General features: G+C 44.5%; 1 protein-coding gene across 1 annotated transcript in view; it reads right to left on the reverse strand.

Moving 5' to 3' along the window:
* The window catches only part of LOC126191024 (TD and POZ domain-containing protein 3-like), an 85,873-nt gene that overhangs the window by 47,929 nt on the left and 20,186 nt on the right, over positions 1-17,758 (reverse strand). The window contains exon 2 of the mRNA XM_049931723.1: positions 11,892-12,474. Within this exon, the coding sequence (XP_049787680.1) occupies positions 11,892-12,463 (572 nt within the window). The 5' untranslated portion in view covers positions 12,464-12,474. The remainder of the gene's footprint in view (positions 1-11,891; positions 12,475-17,758) is intronic.

Raw genomic sequence — 17,758 nt, forward strand, 5'->3', positions numbered from 1 at the left:
TTTTTTTCATTTTGACGTCTGATGCGTCTGCTTTTTTAAGACGGAAGTCAATATCAAAATCTTAATATTATGTCATAAACTCCGTCAAGAGACTACGGGCTGTACGCACCGATAACGTAAACACGACAGAGGCATTACTGACCTAACATTTAAATCAGATAACTGTTCAAATCAGGAGGTATTACTTTCCTGTACATGCAGCCAATTCCGAACTGGGACGGAATCTTGACAGTAAATGATAGTGGTTACGCAGGTCCTTTCTTTTACCCTGAACTCCTTGATTACGGTAAAGTTTTAAACTGCGTGCCTAAACATCGGTGCATGAAAACACGTAAGGCGGTGCGTGGAATTCCGCTGTAGTTTTTCGCTTCGTCTCTGACAGACGTTACACCGTTTGTGTTTCAGTGCTTTAGTATGGCTCTGAACACTATGGGACTTAACATCTGAGGTCATCAGTCCCCTAGAACTTAGAACTAATTAAACCTACCTAACCTAAGGACATCACACACATCCATGCCCGAGGCAGGATTCGAACCTGCAACCTTAGCGGTGGTGCGGTGCCAGACTGATGCGCCTAGAACCGCTCGGCCACACCGGCCGGCTCAGTGCTTTAGTACAACTACATGAAGACCCCTATAAACCACCCAATTTGCTGTTTCTTGCTTGTGAGCTCAACTTTCTCTTGGTAATAAAAATAACGGCATAGACATCTTTGACGTCACTGGTTCATTGATCTGTTTCTGTATTCGCTGCATCAACATATTCTTTAGTACAGGTACTGCATGTGAAGTGGTGCGTTCTTTACGCAGTGGTGCTGCATTGAACTACACCGTGCAGCTTCGCTGTCCCATCCATAATCATATGGGATGTTAAGGGGAAAAGTGCAGATATTTTCATTGCTGACTGAGGACAATGTACTTAACAACATTACATCGTCACTTACTTCATTTGCAAACTAATAATTACAGTGGAGACTTGATTATCGGGACCTCAGTTATACGGATTCGCGATTATCCGGAATGTCAACCACGAGCAAATATCTTTGCAGTCTAGTCCGTACATGGGTCACGTTGACATTATCCGTCCGCACAGACCGCTCGATCTCTGCCCCACGCGTTCCATTATTCTTTCAATTTGACAATTGTCAATCGTTGCACCGTGTCGCGTCAATGCTTAACAGTGTCAAAGGATTGGTACTATCGCTTAAAGACACACTGAAGCTCCAAAGAAACTGATATAGGCATCCTTATTATGTAAATAGGCCGAATACGGCGCTACGGTCGGCAACGCCTATATAATACAAGTGCCTAGGGCAGTAGTTGGATCGGTTACTGCTGCTACAACGGCAGGTTATCAAGATTTAAGTGAGTTTCAACGTGGTGTTGTAGTCGGCGCACGAGCGAAGGGATCCCGGGTTCGATTCCCGGCGGGGTCAGGGATTTTCTCTGCCTCGTGATGGCTGGGTGTTGTGTGCTGTCCTTAGGTTAGTTAGGTTTAGGTAGTTCTAAGTTCTAGGGGACTGATGACCATAGATGTTAAGTCCCATAGTGCTCAGAGCCATTTGAACCATTTGAGCGAAGGGACAAAGCATCTCCGATATAGCGATGAAGAAAAGATTTTCTCATACGACCATTTCACGAGTGTATCGTGAATATCAGAAATCCGGTAAAACTTCAAATCTCCGATATCGCTGCGTCCGAAAAAAACATCCTGCAGGAACGGGACCAACGACGACTAAAGAGAATCGTTCAACGTGACAGAAGTGCAACCCTTCTGCAAAGTGCTGCATATTTCGAAGCTGGGCCATCAACAAGTGTCGGTAGCGTTCTCGCTTCCCGAGCACGGGGTCCCGGGTTCGATTCCCGGCGGGGTCAGGGATTTTCACCTGCCTCGAGATGACTGGGTGTTTGTGTTGTCCTCATCATTTCATCATCATCCAGGAAAGTGGCGAAATTGGACTGAGCAAAGATTGGGTAATTGTACGGGCGCTGATAACCACGTAGTTGAGCGCCCCACAAACCAAACATCATCATCTCATCAACAAGTGTCAGCGTGCGAACCATTCAACGAAACATCATCGGTCTGTGCTTTCGGAGGCGAAGGCTCACTCGTGTACGCTTGATGACTGCACGACACAAAGCTTTACGCCTCGCCTCAGCCCGTCAACATCGACATTGGACTGTTGATGTCTAGAAACATGTTGCCTGGTTGGAGAGTCTCGTTTCAAATTGGATCGAGGGATGGACGTGTACAGGAATTGAGACAACTTCATGAACCATGAACCCTGCATGTCAGCAGGGGATTGTTCAAGCTGATGAGGCTCTGTAATAGTGTGGGGCGAACGCAGTTTGACTGATATAGGAGCCGGCCGCGGTGGTCTAGCGGTTCTAGGCGCTCAGTCCGGAACCGCGGGACTGCTACGGTCGCAGGTTCGAATCCTGCCTCGGGCATGGATGTGTGTGATGTCCTAGGTTAGTTAGGTTTAAGTAGTTCTAAGTTCTAGGGGACTGATGACCACAGATGTTAAGTCCCATAGTGCTCAGAGCCATTTGAACCATTTTTGACTGATATAGGACCCCTGATACGTCGAGGTACGACTATGACAGGTGACACGTACTAAGCATCCTGTCTGCACCCATTCATGTCCAATGTGCATTCTGACGAACTTGGGCAATTCCAGCAGGACAATGCGACACCCCGCACGTCCATAGTTGCTTTATAATGGCTCCAGGAACACTCCTCTGAGTTTAAACACTTCCGCTGGCCACCAAACTCACCACACAAGAACATTATTGAGCATATCCGGGATGACTTGCGACGTGCTGTTCAGAAGAGAGTTCTCTTACGGATTTACGGACAGCCCTGCAGGGTTCATGGTGCCAGTTCCCTCCAGCACTACTTCAGACACTAGTCGAGTGAATGCCATGTCGTGTTGCGGCACTTATGCGCGCTCGCGGGGGCTCTATACGATATTAGGCAGGTGTACCAGCTTTTTGGCTCTTCAGTGTAAAATAAACATTACAGATTCACTAAAAAAGAAAGCAAATGGTCGTATGTTATCCGAAATGCGTAGTTTAGGTTCGTCGGCTAAGCGATATTAAGAAGTAATCCTACTCAGTTTAGAAGTACACTTGCAAACTTGATGCCGAAGACGCGGGAGAACATCGGAAAGTGATGACCAAACAGAAAAATTAAAGTTTTGGAACAATCTTTTCATTGTTGGTTTCCACAAAAACGATCAACTGGACAACCAACATCTAGGCCTTTGCTCTGCGAGAAGTCAGCACAGATAAATAAAAGTATAGGTAGTGACAAATCGTTTGTGGGGAGTAACGGATGGTTGCCACGGAATTCCCGAGTAGGAAATTCAGGGTGAAAATATGTCAACTGATGTAGATTCAGCAAATTCTTTTAAAGATGGTTTTAAAAATATCGTATGAAAATGAGTATGACTATTGCAACACTTAAATAACTGGAGTAAACTGTAAATCATTACTGTTAAAATCTTCAAGTTCTCGATGTGAAATTCCAGCACCAGGATACAAAACTAGTAAAGAGCGAATAACAATATTAGTCTATGCAAACGCTGCCGGGATCCATGAAATGCCTTTGCACCTCATTGGAAAATCCAAAAATCCCAGCTGCTTCAAAAATACCAGGGTTTCTTAATTTATAAAAACCAAAACAGTGCATAGTTGAACACCGAAATATTCATTGACTGGTATGACAACACTTCTATCCCTCAAGTAAAAAAAAATCGAAACGAAATTGGTAAACAAAGAAAAAATTCTGCTTTTACTGAATACTGCGCCAACTCATCATTCGGCTGAACCGTTAGAGAGAGAAAATGGAATGTTTACACTAAAATTTTTGCCTACTAATGAGACATCCTTGCTACAACGAATGAATCAAAGTGTTACTGAAACATGAGAACGACTTTCTGGAAAATAACTTTTACGTAGATTGTTGTGTGTTGATGAAAATGACGTAGAAGACTTTTGTCATTTTTCAAGCGACTGAATTTGAAGGAGTGTTCTTACATGGTTTTAGATGCGTGGGATTTGACTGAAAGGAAGATTTTAAACAACGGTTAGAACAGATTGCTAAAATGGGAGCACGGAAATTTAATAACCAAAACGGATGATACTTTTTTGGAGATCTAACTGAGCTAATGACATAAAAATGCCAAGAATGTGATGCAGTTAATACGAATGAGTAACTCACTTGTGACAGTAATGATCAAGCTTTTTCAGATTGTTTCGGATGACAAAATTTTCAAAATATATTGCTGGCAAATGAACGGAAGGAACTGCAAGAAGATGAAACAGAAGAAAATTAGGTAAAGAAAATAAATGGTTCAAATGGCTCTGAGCACTATGGGACTTAACATCTGAGGTCATCAGTCCCCTAGAACTTAGAACTACTTAAACCTAACTAACCTAAGGACATCACACACATCCAGGCCCGAGGCAGGATTCAAACCTGCGACCGTAGCGGTCACGCGGTTCCAAACTGATGTGCTTAGAACCGCACGGCCACACCGGCCGGCGGTAAAGAACAGAATGCAAGAGCATCTCATGCGGAAGCATTGAATGTTAGGGAAACAACTTTCAAATGGTTCGAAAAACAAACAGACAGATACCATTAGTTTACTACAGTTAAAACGAATTCGTGCTGTAATAGCAATGAAGAGAAAAAATTGTTTACGTCAAATGACAATTATCAAATATTTTAAACAAAATTAAATTACAGTGACCGTCCTGTGTGATTTTTATTAGGTATTTCATGATTAACGTTGCAGTATTTGAGTGATTTTTAAGAAAATATGTACATACGTACGAAAATGTGTCTCTACTCTGATAAACACTTTTTCTTGATTTTCATATGCTTGTTTCTGTTGTTTTAAATAAACGCCTTTCGTTATGTGTTAACCGTACAAACATAACTGTATGATAGTCCTTGGTTCAAATGGTTCAAATGGCTCTGAGCACTATGGAACTTAACATCTTAGGTCATCAGTGCCCTAGAACTTAGAACTACTTAAACCTAACTAACCTAAGGACATCACACACATCCATGCCCGAGGCAGGATTCGAACCTGCGACCGTAGCAGTCTCGCGGTTCCGGACTGAAGCGCCTAGAACCGCACGGCTACCGAGGCTGGCGACAGTCCTTCTAAAAGCAACTATATAGAGCCGACATAGATTACCTTTCTAGAGTTAATAATACAAAAATCGTTTTCTTCCAACATTCAATTAGCCAAATTTTCGTTTATCGAAACGACTTATGACAGACAACAGTTGGTGCAGTTAAACGAGTCTCCACTCCATAGCTTTTAGGAGTAGTACGATTTTAGGTTGATTAGTACCTCCTAGTTCAAATGACAAGAGCAAGCCTTTAATGCTTATTTCCCCCTGGGCAGCAGGTAAGATGTTGACGTGTGGATGCAAGGACGTAAAGCAGTCTATACTGACAGGCGTAGCCAGCCTAGTGGTGCAGCGACGACCGTGAAGAAAACGTCAGACAGTAAATTATGTGATGTATTTGAAGGACAACTGATAGATGCAGAGAAGAATCAACTAACAATAGTCGCAATACCTGCACTTGTACCTTTAACGCCATGTGTACTTCTAACATCATAATGCCAAATAGTAAAAATGGAATAAGCTTCACACTCCCACACTACGGAGAAAACTTTCAACCAGTTCCCTCTTAGGCAACGCTCCACTTTACCGCATGGAGTCTCGAGGCCTATATGGAAAAATGCTTCCCTGTTGGAGTGCCAAATGTTCCATGGAGGAACCGTGAGAGAAAAATGGATGCCAAGAGAAGATTTCAACCATAACGCTGTACAAGCTTAAGGATCTGGCAACCCATGAAAAAGTGCTGCCTAAACATTTGAACAGGTCATGAAAGAACTACGGTTTCCTTGTAAAAACATGGCATTTTTGATAGTTATGAATGCTACTGTAGATCGACGGAACTGATTATCGATCTCAACATCTGTCAGTGCTCTGCGAGACTGGATGCTAAAGACTACAGGTAAGGCCTTTAACAGAAACTGCGCCATTCATCATATTTGAGGCTGAGAGATTTTATACACGAAGCGTAGTTTTCTCTTTCCGTTATTTATTAATGTATGACTTTATATGCATATGTGAGTTTTGGAAATCGTAGATATTAGTTCGCTATGTTGTCGTTTTCAGTCCAGGAGTGGCTCCCTGCAACTCACCACGCTAGTCTACCCAATACCTCATTGTTTGCGTAACTACTGCACCGTACTCCTACTTTCTCAGAGATACAGATAGCCTTACCGTAGGTGCAACCACAACGGAGGGGTATCTGTTGAGAGACCAGACCAACGTATCGTTCGTGAAGAGGGCAGCAGACTTTACAGTAGTTGCGGGGGCAACAGTCTGGATGATTGACTAATCTGGCCTTGTAACATTAACCAAAACGGCCTTGCTGTGCTGGTACTGCGAAGGGTTGGAAGCAAGGGGAAACTACAGCCGTAATTTTTACCGAGGGCATGCAGCTTTACTGCATCTTTAAATGATGGTGGCGTGCTCTTGGGTAAAATAGTCCCCCATTCGGATCGCCGGGGGGGGGGGGGGGGGGGGACTACTCAGGAGGACGTGGTTATCAGGAGAAAGGAAACTGGCGTTCTACAGATCTGAGCGTGGAATGTCAGGTAGGTTTGAAAATTTAAAAAGGGAAATGTATAGGTTAAAGTTAGGTATAGTGGGAATTAGTGAAGTTAGGTGGCAGGAGGAACATGACTTTTGGTCAGGTGAATACAGGGTTATAAATAAATAGTCAAATATGGGTAATGCAGGAGAGGTTTAATAATGGGAAGTTACTACGAACAGCATAGTGAACGCTTTATTGGAGCCAACTTAGACATAAGCCCACGCCTACCACAGTAGTAAAAGTTTATATGCCAGCTAGCTCCGCAGATGAAGAGACTGAAGAAACGTATGACGAGATAAAAGAAATCATTTTGATAGTGAGGAGAGACGAAAATTTAATAGTCATGGGGGGCTGGAATATGATAGTAGGAATAGAAGGAAAAGTAGTAGGTGAATATGATATGGGGTTATGGAATGAAAGAGGAAGCCACCTGGTAGAATTTTGCACAGAGCATACTTAATCATAGCTAACGGTTTGAGAATCATGAAAGAAGGCTGTACACTTGGAAGAGGCCTGGAGACACTGGAGAGTTTCAGATAGATTATATAATGGTAAGACAGAGATTTAGGAACCAGGTTTTAAATTGTAAGACTTTTCAGGTGCAGATGTGGACTCTGACCCAATTTTATTGGTTTTTAACTGTAGACTAAAACTGAAGAAACTGCAAAAAGGTAGTAATTTAAGGAGATGGGTCCTGGATAAACTGAAAGAACCAGAGGTTGTGGAAAATTTCAGAAAGAGCATTAGTGAACGATTGACAATAACGGGGGAAAGAAATACAGTAGAATGGGCAGCTTTGAGAGATGAAATAATGAAGGCTGCAGAGAATAAAGTAGGCAAAACGACGAGGGCTAGTAGAAATCCTTGGGTAACAGAAGAGATACTGAATTTAATTGATGAAATGAGAAAATTTAAAAATGCCGTAAATGAAGCAGGCAAAAAGGAATACAAACGTCGCACAAATGAGATCGACAGGAAATGCAAAATGGCTAAGCAGGGATGGCTCGAGGACAAATGTAAGGATGTAGAGGCATATATCACTAGGGGTAAGATAGATACTGCCTAAAAGAAAATTAAAGAGACCTTTGGAGTAAAGAGAACCACTTGTATAAATATCAAGAGCTCAGATGGAAAACCGTTTTGAGCAAAGAAGGGAAAGCAAAAAGGTGGAAGGAGTATGTAGAGGGCCTACACAAGGGCGATGTACTGGAGGGCAAAGAGGACGTAGTTGAAGATGAAATGGGAGATACGATACTGCGTGAAGAATTTGACAGAGCACCGAAACACCTGAATCGAAACAAGGCCCCAGGAGTATACAACATTACGTTAGAGCTACTGATAACCTTGGGAGAGCCAGCCCTGACAAAACTCTAACACCAGTTGAGCAAGATGTATGAGACAGGCAAAATACCTTCAGACTTCAAGAAGAATATGATAATTCCATTCCCAAAGAAAGCAGGTGTTGACGGGTGTGAAAATTGCCGAACTATCACTTTAATAAGTTACAGCTGCAAAATACTAACAGGGATCCTTTACAGACGAATGGAAAAACTGGTAGAAGCCGACCTCGTGGAAGATCAGTATGTATTCCGTAGAAATGTTGGAACACGTGAGGCAACACTACGACTCATCATAGAAGATCGATTAAGGAAAGCCAAACCTACGTTTCTAGCATTTGTAGACTTAGAGAAAGCTTTTGACAATGTTGCCTGGAATACTCTCTTTCAGATTCTGAAGGTGGCAGGGGTCAAATACAGGGAACGAAAGGCTATTTGCAATTCATACAGAAACCAGATGGTAGTTATAAAGAGTCGAGGGGCATGAAAAGGAAGCAGTGGTTGGGAAGGCAGTGAGACAGGTTTGTACCCTGTTCCCGATGTTATTCAATCTGTATATTGAGCAAGAAGTAAAGGAAACATTTGGAGTAGGAATTAAAATCCATAGAGAAGAAATAAAAATTTCGAGGTTTGCCGATGACATTGTAATTCTGCCTGAGACAGGAAAGGGCCTGAAAAGGTAATTGAATGGGATGGACAGTCTTTCAAAGGTGGAAATAAAATGAACATAAACAAAAGCAGAACGAGCATAATGGAATGTAGTCGAATTAAATCAGGTGATGCTGAGGCAGTTAGATTAGGACATGAGACACTTAAAGTAGTAGATGAGTTTTGCTATTCGGGGAGCAAAATAACTGATGATGGTCGAAAGGGAAATGGACTGAAGTCCCATGCTTCTTGAGAGAGCGTTGGGGAAGGATGCGGGAGACCCGCACCGCCGTACTAGGCAATGTCTTCATGGAGGTGGTTTGCCGTTGCCTTCCTCCGACTGTAATGGCAGTGAACAACACCCAGTCATCTCGGGGCAGGTGAAAAACCCTGACCAAGCCGGGAATCGAACCCGGGACCCTGTGCTCGGGAAGCGAGAACGCTACCTCGAGACCACGAGCGGCGGACATGGTCGAAGTAGAGAGCATATAAAATGCAGACTGGCTGTGGCAAGGAAAACGTTTCTGAAGAAGAGAATTTTTTAACATCGAGTATAGATTTAGGTATCAGGAAGTCTTTTCTGAAAGTTTTTGTATTGAGTGTAGCCACATATGGAGGTGAAACATGGACAACAAATAGTTTAGACAAGAAGAGAACAGATGCTTTCGGAATGTGGTGCTACAGAAGAATACTGAAGATTAGATGATCACATCACTAATGAGGAGGTACTACTGAACAGAATTGGGGAGAAGAGGAATTTGTGGTACAACTTGACTAGAAGAAGAGATCGGTTGGTAGGACATGTTCTGAGGCATCAAGGGATCAGCAGTTTAGTATTGGAGGGCAGCGTGGAGGGTAAAAGACGTAGAGGGGGACCAAGAGATGAATACACTAAGCAGATTCAGAAGGATGTAAGTTGCAGTAGGTACTTGTACATGAAGATGCTTGAACAGGATAGGGTAGCATGGAGAGCTGCTTCAAACCAGTCTCTGGACTGAAGACCACAACAAGAACAACAACAATGTGTATTACTACTTCGACACTTCCCTCCTATACATATGACTATTCCTTGATGCCTCAGAATGTCTGTCAGCTTACTCCTTCCTTTATCTAAATTTTGCCGTAAAGCTCGTCTTCTTTAGTGACTCGATGTACTCACATTCAGCATTGCTCTGCAGCACTAAATTTCAAACAGTCATATTCTCATCTTGGTTATTTTGTATGCTGTCCATGTTTCACTTCCATAGAAATTTACACTCCGGACAAATTCTTTCAGTTAAGACTACCTGACACACAAATTTATGGCATATGGTTTCACATTAAACATTTAGGAAAGCTTTTCTTTCTTTACCAGTCTGATGTTCTTATCTTCGATACGACGTAAAAAAAAAGAAAGAAAGAAAGAAAGAAAAACGCCGCACCACGAAGAAATTACCCGAAGTCGGCGGATGTGATGTGCAGATACAGACAAACAAATGATTACAATTTCGGACGAAATATATGATTTATTCAAGAGAAAGAGGTTCACAAACTGTGTAAGTCAATATCGCGTTGGCCCCCACCTAGGCTTTATACATCCAATTACTGGGCTTGGCACTAATTCTTAAGCTTTTTGAATGTCCTCCTGTGTTATATGGTGCCACATGCTAGATTGGCGAGTTAGATCCTCAAAATCTCGAGATGCTTGGAGGACCCTACCCATAATGCTCCAAACATTCTTAGTTTGGAGAGATGTGGCGACCGTGCTAGCCATGATAGGGTTTGGTAAGCACGAAGACAAGTAATACAATATCCCCCCGTGTGCGGGCGGCCAATATCTTTCCGAAATGTAAGCCCTGGATGGCTTGCCATGAAGGACAACAAAGCGGAGCATAGAACATCCTCGACGTACCGCTGTGATGTAAGGGTGCCGCAGATGAGCAAAGAAGTCGTGCTATGAATAGAAATGGCACTGCATACCATTACTCCTGGTTGTCGGGCTGTATGGCGGGTGACAAATTCAGATGCCTCCAGTGTCCGGTGCACGTCCAGATACGTCTTCGGCCTGGGATCTCTTTGACTAGAGCGATGGGTCCCGCTTCGAAATGAGCGGCAAAGGCATGTCTGAAGATGGTCTGGACAGCAGTGGGTAACAAGCTGATTGTCACCCGCCATATGGTCCAACAAGCAGGAGTGATGGTCTGGAGTGTCATCATTTCAATTCATAGCAGGACCCCTTCTGTCGTCATCCGTGGTACCCTTACAGCATTGCTATACGTCGATGATATTCTGTGCCCTTCTTCATGATAAGACATCCTGGGCCTACATTTCAGTAAGATGGTTGCTGTCTGCACATGGCGACAATTTCTGCTCATTGTGTTCGTGCTTGGCAAACCCTACCTTGGCCAGCCAGGTCGCCGGAGTCTCCCCAATTATGTACGTTTGGAGAAGTAAGGGCAGGGCCCAACATCCAGTCTCTGAGCAGAGAAAATCCCCGATCCAGCCGGGAATCGAACCCGGGCCTGTCGGACGGCAATCCGTCACGCTGACCACTCAGCTATCGGGGCGAAGCTGAATACCACTATAGAGTAACAGGACAAGTGGATATGCTGAAGTAAAATGTCATAGTAAAAACTACAGCTGAAGTATTTAACTAAAAATGTTGATAATATTTTCCAGTGTGAGATGCTGAATGATTTTCTTAAATGTTACTTTACTGTAAAAAGCATATTTGATTACTTCATTCCAACGACTGCTGTGATGCAACTCTCTGGTCAAACGCCAACAGAATTTCTAAATCTCATGCAGACACCTGTTCAGATGGTTCAAATGGCTCTGAGCACTACGGGACTTAGCATCTGAGGTCATCAGTCCCCTAGACTTAGAACTACTTAAACCTAACATTACACACACCAATGCCCTAGACAGGATGCGAACGTGCGACCGTAGCAGTCGCGCGGTTCCGGACTGAAGCGCCTAGAACCGCTCGGCCACCGAGACCGGCGCAGACACCTGTGTAGCAAGGACTTGTTCTGGGTGTGCTGTATCATCAGGCCCCACCCTACAGAGTTGCGCTATTGTCAATTTAAACATCTCTGCAACCTTGCCGCTGCTGCACAAGGATATAGTACGTTACATAACTGTGCTATTGCGATAAAAAAAATGAAAAACAAGGAATAGCTCACAGCAAAAAAAAAAAAAAAAAAAAAAAAAACACACACACACAGAAAGTCATACCATTCTGCCTCTAGAGTTGTAGCGTCCCCCAGCAGACGACAGATCTCCACACTGACTTCAGTGTGGTGCCGCAGGGCGTTCGTCCATCCCTCTGTAGCCATAACTTCTTTATAGTGCGAGCTGATGAAGTTGATGGCCGCCGCCTTCAGCCTTGGGCACGTATGTTCAAAGGCGAGGACGGCGCTGTCTGCAGCATTATCCACGGTCAGTCCGAAAATCATCTGCTCCTCGCACTGCTGCTTCAGCAGGGACACGCAGTATTTGTCGGCAACTGCGAGAAGCTCTGCGGCGACACATTCCAGCAGGGGCGCTTCGTCGCTGTACATGAACTGCAGGAGCTGCCCCAGCACCTCGTGGCTCATATCGATGGCAGTGATGCTGCCGCCAGTAACTTCCAGCACCTGCTCTCGGAAAATGGCGGCGAACACAGTGCTGCGCGCCGTCAGCACAGCTCTGTGTGCGGGCAGCCAGAAGCCGTCCACCATGATGGTGACGTCAGCAGCGTGCCCAGACGACATTAGCGCCACCATGTCGTCTACCAGAGTCCCTCTGCGCTCTTCTCCCTCTTCCATGGCTCCTCCACCTGCAAGAAAAGGCTACAGTGTTGCCAATTTTCTTATGGCTCCTCCACCTGCAAGAAAAGGGTACAGTGTTGCCAATTTTCTTATGGGCTGTCTTTGTCTTAGATTGTCCCTTTGATAGTATACGCTCACAATACTGGTACACATTGAAATCCCTAATCCGCAGTACTGTAGCACAACCCTAGGTGAGACCAAACAAAAGAGCACAGTTCATTCATACATTAGGTCGCCCTCCGCAGCTGAGTGGTCAGAGCAGTGACTTCTATGCGAAGGACCCGGGTTCGATTCCCAGTAGAGTCCGCGCAGGATACGGTGGCTGCTGTGCAGTTACCAGTTTTCATCCAGTGCGCTGGACGAGATAATTTGTTTGTAAGGGATGGGAGGCCAACAGTGTTTGCTCCCTATCGGGCAGTCGGCGACGCGCTGTGATGACAGAATCGAGGTTCACGCCCTGCAGTCTTTCTTAAACGAGTTTACAGAAAATTACTCGGTAAAAAAATTTATTTTTGCGTTGTTTATAGCTTTATATGTGAACTTCATGATGGCATGCCCATCATTTCGTTAATGGTCATAGTTATTGTGATGTATGCAGTTAAGTAAAACACTGCGTGGAATTCGAATAAGTTTGCAATGAAAAATAGGGGTCCATGATTTTGTGTTTGATCCATACTACGTAATATGAAATATAGCGAAGATATTGAAACTTGGGTAGAGATCTCTATCTGTTACTAGTCTGGAGAAAACTGATCTGACGTAGCTCACTTATTTGCGATTGCGCGAGTCAGCAATAAAGCCAGAACGAAATAACCACAACATCTCTCATATTTCATAAACGATTTGAGATGCTGAAATGAGACATTGGTAAATTATAGGAGAACATTTTGCCACATAGTTACCAGGCAAAACTTCATTATCTACCATGCATTCCACTAACTACAGACGTTTACAATGAAGGAATGTAATTTTTAAGGGCGATCGGTAGCTGGCGAAACAAGAAGTGCTGTGGGTTTTGCAACAGCATAAGTAGAGACATCACAGGATTATTTCTGTACCGAGGACGTGCTTTTTCACAAGGTATTTACCTTAATTTTCTTTAGTTCCTCACTTAATAAGCCACAGTTTCAGAATTCTCCAACAACTATGACTGCACAATTGGTTAGTGAATGAAATTGCAATGACCTTTCACTGCTTGATAAATGTGAATGGGGACAGTTGAAAATGTGTGCCCCGACCGGGACTCGAACCAGAGATCTCTACCCGACTGAGAAACCGAGGACACAGAGGACTGTGCGACTGCAGTGACTTATCTCTGGCACGCTCCCCGTGGGGCCCACACTTCCAACTTACTGTCCATATACTACATTTGTAGTGCCCCTGCCCACTATACTCAATAGTCGCGGCAGTCAATCTACCGATTCCCGTAGCAGTTCGGGCAATGTGAGTGCACCCGCAAAGAAGAAGATCATTGGCCGGTAAGCCTTATCTATATGAAGATGGTATCTGTTCTTTCGGACGTGTATAAACTCTGTTGTGTTTCGGCAAAAGAAGCAAATTTAAACTTCTGGCCCTTCTAGGGCCAGAATGCAAAAAGTGGAGATGGGCAGCGCTATTTTGGCTTCTGTGTCGGCGCGCTACGGTACTGTGGTGCGGCGATTTCAGTGTGTACCACGACTTCAGACACAGGCTGTGACCTAAAAACAAACCAAACACGATAATTATTTAATAAAGGTGTGACAAAGTCACCATTCTAGTAAATACACAGACACTGATAAGTCAAAACATCATGACCACTGCCCACCGCGCCGTTACGAAAGAATAAACGACGGAGCTGATGCAATATTAAAGGAACACCAACACGAAGAGGATGCTCCGAGAGGACTTCTTGGGCACAGGTGCTTCTGATTGGCTGTGACGAGGACTCTTACACTCGTGTGACATGTCCATGGATCCTAAATGAAGAACGTGAAGAAAGAAAAGACCATACGTTTACACTTTTGGTAACGAAGGACCCTGCCCACCTCGACATGACTGACTGCTGTATCCCACTTTCCGTGCGCTGGAGATTGAGACGATCTGCATTTTAGGGTGCAAAATGTCTCTACATTTATTTTTCTTGTAATAATGACATATGCGGACGCTGTTGGTAGCTTAGTAGGGGCTATGACACTGGTGTAAATGTTTTTCAACATTTAATATTTCCTAACATTTATTAATGTGTATATTTGCAATCAGAGATACTTTGAAGCCAGAGAGAAACTCTCTGGAGCCTGGATGGTTTTCTTCTGAGAAATATAAACTAAAAGGACTGGATAACAGACACCGTGAACAGGCAAAAAAACCCTAGAATCGAGCAACGACAGCGCTCGTGCGTCCAGTTTGACATGTTGCCGAGCTGCCGTATCAGAGTGCTGCGAAATTTTGAAATGCTATCTCTCCGTGCCAAGTGTTGTATCTGCTGTCAAATCGTGGAGATGACACTGTTACGAAGTTGAAGAAAACTTCCTGTTATTTTTCTCGTTTCTAGCTTCCGATGTAGGATGTTCTATTGTCGATTGACAAATCTTGGTATATAGATGAAAGATTGAAAAGCAGCACATTGTATTAATGACCATGTCTTCCAGCGTGTACTACAGTCGCTACGTCTTGTATTACTCAAGATGATCTCAGCAAGCCGGTACGATGGAGGCTAAGCACGGACAAAGGGTACGCATATTTTTGGACTATAGTTTGACGTAGCCCACCACGAAGCCACATTTTGTGTATATCTTTGAAGGTTACACTTATAAAAACATAAACATGCTTTTGGAGTAATTGGCCGATATCCGTCGCCAAGCCTCAACCGTCCCCTACCCCAGCCCGCTCACGTACACACACACACACACACACACACACACACACACACACGGCACAACGATCCGGACTCAAATTAATCAGTACGATAATATACACTTAAGAAAGAAAAAAACTGGTACACCTGCCTAATATAGAGTAGGAACCCCGCGAGCACGCAGAAGTGCCGCAAAACGACATGGCGCGGACTCGACTAATGTCTGAAGTAGTACTGGAGGGAACTGACACCATGAACCCTGCAGGGCTGTCCATAAATCCGTAAAAGTACGAGGGATGCAGATCTCTTCCGAACAGAACGTTGCAAGGCATCCCAGATACACTATGTGATGAAAAGTATTCGGACACCCCCAAAACATACGTTATTCATATTAGGTGATTTGTGCTGCCACCTAGTGCCAAGTACTCCATATCAGCGACCTCAGTAGACATCATGAGAGAGCAGACTGGGGCGCTACGCGGAACCACGGACTTCGAACGTCTTTTGACACTGCTAACACCCTCGAACGTTTCAGCCCTTCTGTAAGGACACTGTAGGGCTGCATCTTTCCTGAACGTGTTGTCATCCCTTTGGATTGCAGCACGACCGCAATTTTTGCTCCTGTGTACAAGCTGGAACCACTAGGCACCGTTCAAACCGTTCACATTTGAACGGCAACCGAAGCAGCAATGGGTACTTACGTTCTTTTAGCCATCCTATTTTCCACCCTGCTGTGGCGTGATCACGAGGGACTGCAACATCAATAGGTGCGTGAATAAAACGGCAAAGGGGTAAGACAGCCCCCACCCCCCAGTTTGGCAACAACGCGGTGCCACCCACGCAGCTTCGTTGGGTACGTTACAAATGTGCCTGTCAGAAACTGACCAATGGAGCCCGACGGTTCCTCTAGCGCCTGAGGGTAGGCAAACCCCACCAAAGGTGTGTCAAAGGGGTTGCCCAATTCACAAGCGCTAGAGCAGCTGCGGGGCTGATTTGGTGTCCAACTTTATGAAGGTATGTTTCTAACGTGCTCAACAAAGGCGTGTGGGTGGCACCGAGGGCGCTGCCGAACTGAAGCCTCTTAAACGGTCCCTTTGCTGTTTTACTCACGGACATGATAACGTTGCACTCCGGTGAGATCACGCCACAAGAGGGCGAGAAACTGGAGTGTTGGAAAAGCGTAAGTACGCTTTCCTTCTTTGAATCACTTTCAAATTTCGTCGAATTTGATTGAATGGTCCCTAGTGGTTCCAACCTGTAAACGAGAGCAAAAACTGCGGTCGCGTTGCGATCCAAACGGATGCCATCAGGTTCAATGAGGATGAAGCACCACAATGTCCATAGAGAAGACGTGAAATGAGCGATAGTGTCAAAACATCTGAAGAACATCTTGCTGTTGCTCGTCGCACTCCGAACTCTCATTTTCGACAGCGAATTGTGAGGGCCAACGCCTCAGGAATAGGTGCAGGTTCATTGACGCCCTATATACCCTTCTGTGTAGATTCTGAGCGGTGCTGTATCTGAAACGTTTTCTTCGGCCACCCGTAGTAAAAAAGCGCTTTCGCAACGCCGGATGTCGCAGTTCTGACCTCCATCACAGAGATAGCGAAAGGAGGTGTGAAGCGTTGGTAAGAGGGGTTATGACGACCCTCTCATCGTGTAACACGTCCACGGCGGCGTTTGGTAGAATTACGTTCAAATTTGGTCCGAATGTGGCATCATTACCCTACTTAAAGCTCACAAAGACGTCCAAGCTGTATACTTTTTTTTCACATGTATCGACACATTGCTGTTTGAAACGTCGCAGGGCGCCAAGGTTTTCTACCATTACAGAGGAGGGTTGTAAGCACCTTTGAGCCAAAGCGTCGCAGTCGGAGTCAATTAAGGGGTTACGAAAAAGTCATCCTTTAATTCTGTTGTGCATTGTAATTCTGATGTTCCATATACAGGGTGTTACAAAAAGGTACGGCCAAACTTTCAGGAAACATTCCTCACACACAAATAAAGAAAAGATGTTATGTGGACATGTGTTCGGAAACGCTTAATTTCCATGTTAGAGCTCATTTTAGTTTCGTCAGTATGTACTGTACTTCCTCGATTCACCGCCAGTTGGCCCAATTGAAGGAAGGTAATGTTGACTTCGGTGCTTGTGTTGACATGCGACTCATTGCTCTACAGTACTAGCATCAAGCACATCAGTAAGTAGCATCAACAGGTTAGTGTTCATCACGAACGTGGTTTTGCAGTCGGTGCAATGTTTACAAATGCGGAGTTGGCAGATGCCCATTTGATGTATGGATTAGCACGGGGCAATAGCCGTGGTGCGGTACGTTTGTAGAGAGACAGATTTCCAGAACGAAGGTGTCCCGACAGGAAGACGTTCGAAGCAATTGATCAGCGTCTTAGGGAGCACGGAACATTCCAGCCTATGACTCGCGACTGGGGAAGACCTAGAACGA

The sequence above is a fragment of the Schistocerca cancellata genome, chromosome 6 (assembly GCF_023864275.1).
Source record: "Schistocerca cancellata isolate TAMUIC-IGC-003103 chromosome 6, iqSchCanc2.1, whole genome shotgun sequence".
In the NCBI taxonomy this organism is placed as follows: Eukaryota; Metazoa; Arthropoda; class Insecta; order Orthoptera; family Acrididae; genus Schistocerca; species Schistocerca cancellata.